Here is a 9,966-nt window from a genome sequence, read left to right as displayed (position 1 = left end):
CAGATACCAGAGATACAGAATAAGAGCATGAAATTTAGCTCTGAGCTTCCCAGCCGCCAGAGCAAACATGTAGGCATTAGTTTAGGGCCTCATTCATCTCAAGTTTTCCTCCTCCATGGCTAGATTTCCATCTCATCTGAAACACCTAGGTAGGTTCCCTGTGGGGACCACAAGTAGAGAAACTGGGCTTCAAGAATCTCAGGTGCTCAATTACTTTGAGGTCACCGAACTTTCTTTTGGCTCAGGGCTACAAACAAGATGCAGAGGCAAGGTGATTTGGAGCTTTTAAAATGTAAATGCGAAGGCAATCTTTGGAAGGATAATTCGTAAAAAAGATTTTCAAAACAGGTTCATTCTTTTCTAGTGGGGATGGAGACAAGTAGAGATATAGAATAGTAAATAGAATTTTATCCATGGTTTTGACCATCAGAAACATCCATGACAGTACTACCAGCCTCAGAGCTCTAGGACATGTGGCCCTAAACTGGGTCAAGCAGACCTTAAGTTCTGATCTCCAACTGGTCATTACAAAATGGCCAAAGCAGACAGGGAGCCACCTGGCCTAAGGTCTCCCATCTCTGCCCCTCACAACCTGTGACAAAATCATGCTCTCCTTGGCTTTTCCTTCTCAGTAAAGCAGGCCTTTTTCAGCTCAGAGCTAAAAAAAACTGAGATGGATGAAACCTAAGGGAAATAATCAAGTACAACCTTTCACCTGAAAGAGCAATGGCTTTCTCTTTATAGGCTTTCCGTTCAGAGAAGCTGAACGCCTCCTTCACAAGCGTCACCTTCCCATCAAGGAAACTCTGAAATTCCTTCCTAGCTGGACGCCATCTCTTCCACCCTTTGGCCCTGGCTGTCCTCCAGAGACTGCAGAGGTTAATCCTGCTCCTAAAGGGCAGCCCAAACACCAGTCTGTGACAGGAGCAGGAAGTGGACAGTGTCTCTCCTGAAGGGATGTGGCACTGGATCTGGGCCACACAGCTGTCACTTCATTGAGTGACTTGTGTGAATCAGGTTGAGAGCTCCTTGAGGGGAGGGAACAACTTGATCTGTTTATTCCATTACAATGCCCAGCATAGAACCTTGTCCAATTACTGCTGAACTTGGAAGAATGCTTTCTTCTTGGAGACAAACTACACTACACCAAGATATAAAGCCATCTGCCAATGGACAAGTATTACTGACACCAAAATACAGCCAAATACACAATGCTCTGTCTTTGTTTCTCATTCTGAAAGGTTGATGTCTGATGTCCTAGCTTAATTAAATGGCCAACATATATGGAAGTACTTTGTAACTACTGAGTGCTATTGCTACAATGCAGTCACCAACTACACCTCTATTCTGTGTAGTCTGGGAGAAATGTCTTACCTTCCTAAACTCAGAACTCTCCACCTAAAGTGGGGACAATTCTTCCCTAACCAGGATTGTAAAGCTGTAAAAGGGCTGTCGTCGGTGGCAACCAAGTTCCCTCTGGAAGTTATGTACTATTATGGCCACTGTGTAAGGGGCAGAATTTAGTGCCATCAAGGAAAAAAAGTCGCCATCATTTAATTGCTATTTATTTTCATAAACATGAGGTATTTCAAAGTGCTATAAGATGCAGCACTAAATATATACATTTTGAAGAAATTAAACACAGAACTTTGCATTTACCCAGTTCTATGCACCAAACATGAACAAATACATTAACAGGAAGAAACAGGCTAGGAAAAAGGCATATATATATAGTAAATTTCTTTACAAAAGTTTCTTAGTTCAAAAAGTGATAAAGTAATATCTACTCAAAACTTTCACAACTCATTTTCATACGAAAATATAAGTATCAAATTTAGTTCTGTATCAGCATCATACTAAAGTATACAGGCAGTGTAAGAATTAGTACAGTACATAACAGAGATTAACAATATATTTGTATACAAAACATGCTCCTCAAACATTGAGGTATTACAGTACTTAGGTATGAACTTCCAGTCTAACACTGGCCACAAAAGCCACCTCTCCTTACCCAGGACGTATATAAAAGGCGGGTGTGTGTCAGTGGTATTTACAGAAATGTTCCCCAGGGGTATTAAATGGCAAACCCCTTATGTGGCATCTGCTGGAACTTAAGCACCATTTTAAAAAGGAATGACTTTCTGTTGTTGGGAAGCTTGGAACAAACAAGGTGACTTCAACAGCCCCAGAGGCTCCCCACTGTCACGAACTTCAACCGCGTCTTGGAGGTGACTTGGAGGAAACTTCAAGGGCCGCCCAGGATCCCATCAGGCAGGCCCTGTCCCGCGGTCCTGGTAGAACCCCACACGTCCTGCTCCCCACCCAGATCCACACTCGACGGGGGGACCGATTTGAAAGTAAACCAACATTCTTAATGTCAACACAATGTTTGTTTAAAAAAAAAAAAATCAAAATGTGCAAAGTGGCAGTGACTGTCCAGTTTTGAGAAACGTTTAGCAAGTCCGAGCGTGTTCCATTTTCTTTAGCAACTGCTGCTGCCTTGCCTGCAGCTTCTCCTTCTCCAGCAAAAGCTGGTGCTCCTCGGCCTGCAGGGAATGGACGTACTCGGTGGCCTTTTTCAAAATGACCACCTTGGCGGCCTTCTCGTTCTTCACCAGCTCTGGCACGTGGTCCCTGAGCGTGAGGAAGCTGGACCGCAGGTCATTGCGGCGCTGGCGCTCCAGGATATTGTGGTTCCGGCGGCGCTCGCTATCCTCGGAGTCAGAGTTGCGGGGGCTCAAGCTCTTAGCCTTCGGGGGGATGACACTCTTGAGGGGGCGTGGGGACGCTTCGCTTTTCATCTTCTTCTGGGGCGGCGCGTCCTCACTCTCCACGTAGGGTGACGGGGCAGCATAGTTGTGCTGTTGGTGGATGGGTACGCAGCGTTTGAGGATCAGGTCACCGGACTGGGCTCTTCCTGGGCCCAGGGCCGCGCTCTTGGGACGCACAGTGATGGTGAAGGTGGTGACCGCCTTGTTGTTGGTGGAGGACCGCCGCTTCTCCACTGTCACCACATCGATTTCCTCCTCTTCGTCTTCCTCTTCATCATCTTCATCATCTTTGAGAACAAGATGGGAGTTATTCTCAGAGGTGAAACATATATATATATATATACCCTTACAGGAAGCCGTGGCACACAGTTTGCTATTATGAGTCCATCAACATAGACGTGGACAGAAATGTATTCTATGTCTCTTTAAATTACATATATCTGTAAATACTTTTTTCTTCCCCATACTCCTAGCACTTTCAGCCTCCAGAAACCTGGAGAACCTGGGCTTTGGGGTCAGACAGAATCCTGCCTCTATCACACACTAGTTGTGCGACCCTGGGCAAGTTAATTTTTCTAAGCCTCAGTTTCCTCAGCTATTAAATGGGAATAATACCATGGGGTTGGGCTGGATAGATAACAAGTAGAGAGCTGGGGTTCTCTAAGGGTGTGCTCAATAAATGATAGCTTTTATCATCAATAGTCCACCCCATAGGCTTATTTATATTTCCATCTCTACACTTAAAAATTGAGGCTCCTTTTTTTAGGAGTCTCATTTAGCAACTTTACACGATTTAGTTGGGTTTTAGGTCCTTAAACAAACGTAAAGAACAATTTAGGCCGTTTTTCGTCTAGCAAAGACCAAATCTTAACTACAGTCATAATCCACAGGAGCTCTAAACCCAAATATGGGAGCACCTCTTCTCAAAGTCACCAATAATAACAGCAACAAAAAGAACGTGTAGCATCATGTGTGCATTTTCCCCCTCTTCTCAATTATTGTTTAAAATGCAAGCATGAAAATCAAAACACATCTTCTGCTTGATCTGAAGGGGACCGGAAAGCTGAACAATTGTAGGATTTGTTCTAAAGCCGAAATATGAGGCTGTTCCAGCCTGTGGGTCCCTTTAAGCCAATGTTTTGGTTTTCTGCCAAGAAGACAGCTGTTGGAAGGAAGTGCTTCCTCACCCGAGAGCTGTCAAGGCACAGACATTAAAGGGACAGACCCGCTTTCAAACTGCAGGCTTATCACCAAGTTTCCTTCCAGGAGCCTCAGATGAATCCGTCCTCTGCACTGAAGGAAATTTAGGCTTTTTATCTGCCTGTATTCTGAAAATACTCGGTTTTTCAAGGTTCAAGGGAGCCCCAGGTCCAAGGATAAGGCCCATTCAAGTATTTGGAGGGTTCTCCGGAGCCCCAGGCAAAGCCTTCCTTTTAACCCTACCCTTCAGTTGAAGACAGACAGAGGCACACAATAGAACTTATCAGTGAGTCTTTCCAGGGTGTGCGCATTCCCGGAGGGCTGGCTAAGTGCCCGGCAGCACCTTGAAGGACACTGGGTTACAAAATACAACTTACATCTGAAATTAGTCCTGGAATTCTGGCTAGAAAACAAAACTGAACTCAGTTCTCACTGCAGAGTGTAGAGGCAGCCCCTTGAAAATGTACACAACCGCTGTTGCGCTTGCAGCCAGCTGCTGAATGGAGGGAAGTGTGGCCCCACCACCCCCAGCCTTTCAGATCCTTGTGCCGCCTGCCGGCCAGCATATCGCCGCCTGCTGGCCACTTACCACGAGCAAATAGCCCACCCACCCACTGAGGGGGGGAGAAGAGTGCTCAGGTTTGAAAAATAAAATTGGTACTAGCCGTCTGTGCAATTTCCCTCTAACTTCCTGTGCCCCAAACACGATTCTGCACAGCTCCTATGTCTTCTAGGGGTGTCTCCCCACCCCTCACCTGGACACCAGTCCTTCACCCCTGGGGCTAACAGGTTTCTGCCAAGGCAGTGCAGCCATAGGCCCCCGTAAGCCCCCACCCGGCTTTAGCCACTCAACTTTTCCTAATGTGATACCTCTGCTTTTGCACTGCAAAGAGAGGTGGGGGCCAGGGTGAGCGCCAGGGGTGGAGTTGGGGTCCCGGAGTGGGTGGAAGGAACTTCAGTGAAGGTGAGACTTTGAAGAACACCCTTTTGGCAGCTTCCACTCACCCTCTCCTCCTTACCCTGGGAATCAGCTTGTAAAAAATGACCTATCAGCTACCAGCTCTACTTCCAAAATGCTCTCCCCTAAAACCAAACCCCATGAACAGTAACAAAAGGGGCGCAGCCCCTGCACCAGCACCCCAGGGAGGCAGCCGGGACCCTGGCTCGGTCTTTACCTGAGTCGCTCAGGGTGTCCTCTCCCGAGGTGCTGAGGGCCTTGTGGTCACCGCCGCTAGCCGGGCGGCCTCCGGTGCGCGAAAGGGCGGCCACCGGGGCGCCAGCTGGGGCTGCGGCACTCGCCCCGGAGGCGACCGCAGTGCCCGCCGCCGGAGCACCGGCCGGGGCGGGGGGCACCGGCGCGGGTTCGCGCTTGTTCACCGGGAAGGGGAAGACCACCGCGGGATCCACACACTCGGCGGCTGGGTGGGCAAGCTCCGCGGGCAGGGCGGCCCCGGCGCGGCCCGATCCCGCAGCATGCCCGCGACCCGCAGGGCTGGCGGCCCCAGCTCCCGGGGCCGGAGCGGCGGACCCGGCGGGCGGCCGGCCGTGCTGCAGCTTCTCGCTCACCGCGCGCTCCAGCTTCTCACGGGCCGAGAAGCCGCTCCACATGCAGTCCTGGAGGATTACCGGGTTGGGGGTAAGACCCCCCAGACCCCCCAAGCCGAACGCGTCCTCCTCGGCCGGGTTGCCCCACAGGTCGGCCTCCGGCAGCAGCATCTCGGTGGCCCAGTTCGGAGGCTCGGGGCTGTGCTCCGGGAAGGCACGGCTGGGCGACAGCGGGGGCGTGGGCAGCAGCTCAAACTTCTTCCAGATGTCCTCCCCCGGGGGGGTGGAGTCGGGGCCGCCGAAGTAGAAATCATCTTCGTCGGGGTAGAAGCAGGGCTGCAGCGAGTCAAACTCGAGGTCTGGGTTCTTGCAAATCATCCCCGGCATGGTGGCCGCGGTGCAGCTAGGCATCGGCTCGCCTCCCCGCCGGCGAATGAAAGCTGCTTTCCGCTCCGCTCCTTTTAGTTCTGGGGGTGATTCCTTCCCGTGGGGGGCGCGGAGGGCGGGGACCCGCGCCAACCTCCGACACTGCAACCGACAGACACACCAGGAAAGGGTTGGTAAGAGGAACCGATTGGGGGGACAGGCAGTGGGCGCCCCCTCGAACCTCGTTCCTTAATCTCCCCTCCAAGCCCCCCACTCCGCTCAGTGCTCCCGAAGGTGGAGGAAGTTCTGCCTCTCGCTCGCTCCCTCCCTCCCTCCCTCCTTTTGTGTACAAGCTGTCTACGACAGGGGGTGGGAGGGGGCATGCAGATGCAGGGGGTGGTGGCGTGGCTCTGCAACTTTGGAAACTGCCATTTCATTCACACAAGGCACTGCCTGGGGGAGGGGGGCTGTTCGAGGCTGCAGGATTCTAGCTCACCAGCTCGCTAGCAAGCCCAATTGCACCAATGTCGGGTCAATGCTCAAAGGCAGCCTGAGGCTCTAACCAACCCAGCTGCAGGGCACCCCAATACCCCGCTGTACAATTGCAATCTCGGGAGTGGGAGGGCTAGAAAGGGAATTTAGGAAACTTTGCAAATGGAGAAAAAAAAAATCCTTTCTCTAGACCAAGACCAACAACAGGCACCTAGACCCACCTCCACCCCCCAAATTGGAGCAGATGCCCCTCGGCATTCATCCGCTGCAGGGAGTCTTGCCACTAGCTTATTTTGAACCTCTCTAACCCCACCCCCGCTCTTCCAAACCCCCAACAACGTCCTCTTCCAAGGCGAGGAGGCAGGTACAGCCTGAACCCCAGTTACCGGGAATGGTGCAGGCGCCAGCGCTGGGAGGGTCGCCGGAGAGCAGCGTCTCCTCCAAGCTGGAGCAGCCGTGACCCAGATTACCAACACCGCTGCCTCGCCCATCCTAACCCCCCTCTTCTTCTCTAGGAGCACCCTTGGAGAACCCCAGCTTCGGGGTGGGGACGCACCGGCTCCCGGTCAGCTCAAAAACAGACAAATGTTATAGAGAAAGGCGAATTTCTTTCCGATGAAGCCATTAAGCCGCCCTGGCAAGGGCAGTAACAGGATTAGGGCGGGTCTCTTCCAGCCGGGGTGCCTTGGGGGCTGGAACTGGCTTTTCAGGGAAAACCCCGAGGTGATTTTGTTTCGGAAGCAAGCAGTCCCCCGGGTGTATTGGGGCGCCCTGAGCGCGAGCCGCGATCCGGTGCAGGGCTTGCCTGCCCGTGGCGCTCACCGCTCCCGGGGCGCCCCGAGGTTTGCAACCCCTTTTCCTTACCTCCCGCGGACTGCCGGGGATCCAGAGGCGATTCTGTGCGGGGGTCCCCGGGTGGCCTGGGGCCCGGGGGTTCCTCGGGTGGCTGCAGTCTGTGCGCGCTTGCGCCTGGCTAGCGCTAGCTCGGCTCCAACCCAGTTCCCAGGAGCCCCCCGCATCCACCCAGCGCGTCCAGACAGATGACTGTCACTGGCTGAGCTTTGAAGCTCGGGGGATATTATTAACTGAAAAATCTGACACACCCGGGGGGCGGGGAGAGAAGGGGGCTGCGGCACAGACAAGGGGGAGGGAGAGAGGCTGAGGAAAGAGGCTTTACCCCGCCCTCTTGATTTCCATAAAAATCAGGGGAGGCGCCAAGGCTTTCGCGCCAAAAGCCACTTGCTTTTCTTCTTTGCAGAGAGGAGGCTGCAAAGCTGGAAGCTGGGGCGTGCTCCTCCCGCCCTTTCAGACCCCCGGGCTTGCACCGGGTGCACTCTGCTAACCAGCTGCGTGCGGAGCAGTGCAATGCAGCACCCACCCTGCGGGCCTGGCAATTGCTTAGCATTAAAAAAATTTCCAGAGGGCTCCGGGAATATATGCTCGGGGCGGGGGGTGTGGAATGGAGGGCAGTTACGGGGGCTCCTAACTCATCCCCCGCCTTTACTGCGTTAACGTGCTGCTGCGCGCGAGGCGGACGTCCAGCGAGGCCTTACCGAGGGGCTGCCCTTGTGTGATCAAAGGAGGCTACACCCAGGGTGCAAAATGGGAAGACGAGGACGCGCCCATTTAGGAACGAGACCGCAAGATGTTTCTACTTTTAAATTGAAAGGAGAGGGGCGCCCCCCATGTTTGAAAATAAATAAATAACTGCGGGCTACGAGGGTGGCGCCGCGGTGGTTTCTTCGGCCGAAAGCGACACCTCGCGGAGACCCAGCAGAAAGCGGGTCTTGTATGGGGAACTGAAGTGGGGCCACCCCGCAGCTTTCCTGCAGCCCCTGATGCACTATCAACCAGTCCTCCCCCTACGGGGGGTGGCGACTCGGGTCGGCTTCTGAAGAGAATGGGCGTGAGAGCCCCGCAGCCGTCCCCAGGAGCTCCCGAGCTCGCCTTTCCAGAGCCAGCGTCGTCCCGAATTATGGGGAGAAGGATCAGGTTCACATAGGAGTTGAGGCCCACACCTTATGAGGACCAAACCTCGGCTCCAGAATCTTGACTCCAAATTGGAAGCAAAAAGGAAAGCTATCACTCCTTAGCCTCCCTGTGCCTCAGTTTCCTCAATTGCGAAATGGAATTAGTAATGGTGCTTATCCATAAAGTTGTTTTGAGAAATAAGTTATGAAAGCGCTTAGAACAGTGCCCAGCACGTAAGTGTGTCAGCTATTGTCATTACCAGATCATGATGGATTCTTCCGGGGAAATTAACACCCCCATCCGGCAGCATTTGCCTTCTCCCCTCTGACCCTCCACTACGAAATCCTCAGTTCATTGTAGTCACGTTTTTTTACTGGTGTGTTTGGGTTGGGGGTGCGGGGATGGGATCAGAGATTATTGGGAAACTCCCCAGGAACAACCCAGATGTCCTGGGCAGCCCCCTTCACAACCAAATACACAGTGAGGTGGGATTTTGCTTTGAAAAACAATCCTTGGATGGTTTGGGGTTGGGGAACCTGGATCCCGGACTGGGCTGGGAAAGCTACTTTATCTCCCCTTTTTTGCAAACTGGAAATTCCACTCCTCCCCGCCATTCACCTCAGCTTTCAAACTAGTTACAGGTGAGGATGCAGAGGGTCGGGGGGCAGCCCGTAAAATGCTCACATATTAGCATTTGTGAAGGCTCGTCCAGCCCTTACCCTGGAAGCCTACATAACTCTGGGAATAGAGGCAGACTCCCCGAGTTCTAGGAAGTGGCCCATGAATGAGGATGAGCTGCCCTTCTGAGCACCTTTATTATTATTATTACTTCCCTCACATATGTAAAACACTTTACTTTTGCAAAAGCCCTTAACACCCCACTTCTGCTTTTCCCTAACCTCCTAATCTAAACCGAGCTTTCCTGCTGTATTCTCTCCAAACATCCTTTACCCCCACTTGCAATGATATATTCCTAGGAGTGTTTGTTTTATGTAGCTTTCTGCCTGACACAAGGAGGAAACCGGCTCTGTCTCCCTCCCTCGACCTGTGAGTTCCTGGAGAAGAGGACCTTCCTGTTTTGCTCAAGGGGGCATCATCAGAGCAAAGCAGGATACCTGTATACAGTGAGTACACGACTATATTGTTCAAGGCAGAGATCCCTGAATGAGTCCTTCTGAGGCAGCGAGCCAACTCTTTCAAGACAGATTCTGGGTTATCAGCAACAGAGGGAGAGAGAGATGAAGTGTCACCTGAAACCTTCTTCAGGCCCTCAGCAGCAGCCCCAGAAAGGGCACTCAGAATTGCCTGTCCTACCTTTTTACCAAAATGGCAGGCGGACTGTTCAAATAGGCAAGGAGGGCCTCCGTTGCTGCATTTAGAAGTGCTAACGTTCCCATGTCCTCTCTCCGCACACCAGTGCCCTTCACTACTCTTGTCGTCCTTTGTCAAGGGACAAAAAGTAGCAGAAAAAGAGAATGGAGACAAGAGTCCTGGTTATTCTGTATGCCTCCAAGCAAATCATATATCTTTTCTGGACCTCAATCTCTAATTTCCATCTTTTAACGCAAGCCAGTAATTACTGACAAGTCTGAATTTGAAGGTTAACAGAATGATAAAATTC

The 9,966-nt window shown here is 52.1% G+C and overlaps 1 protein-coding gene across 1 annotated transcript; it reads right to left on the bottom strand.

The window, feature by feature from the left end:
- Positions 1–1,549: 1,549 nt before the first annotated feature.
- On the bottom strand, positions 1,550–7,490 carry MYCN (MYCN proto-oncogene, bHLH transcription factor). The gene is given in 4 exon segments (XM_019752189.2): positions 1,550–3,058; positions 5,147–6,044; positions 7,239–7,309; positions 7,312–7,490. Coding segments are annotated over 4 exon segments (1,656 nt in total). The 5' UTR covers positions 7,394–7,490; the 3' UTR covers positions 1,550–2,453.
- Between the last annotated feature and the right edge of the window lie 2,476 nt (positions 7,491–9,966).

This window comes from Rhinolophus sinicus, linkage group LG05 (assembly GCF_036562045.2).
Source record: "Rhinolophus sinicus isolate RSC01 linkage group LG05, ASM3656204v1, whole genome shotgun sequence".
Classification (NCBI taxonomy): Eukaryota; Metazoa; Chordata; class Mammalia; order Chiroptera; family Rhinolophidae; genus Rhinolophus; species Rhinolophus sinicus.
The sequence above is the reverse complement of the archived record's forward strand: the minus strand, read 5'-3'. Positions and strand labels throughout refer to the sequence as shown.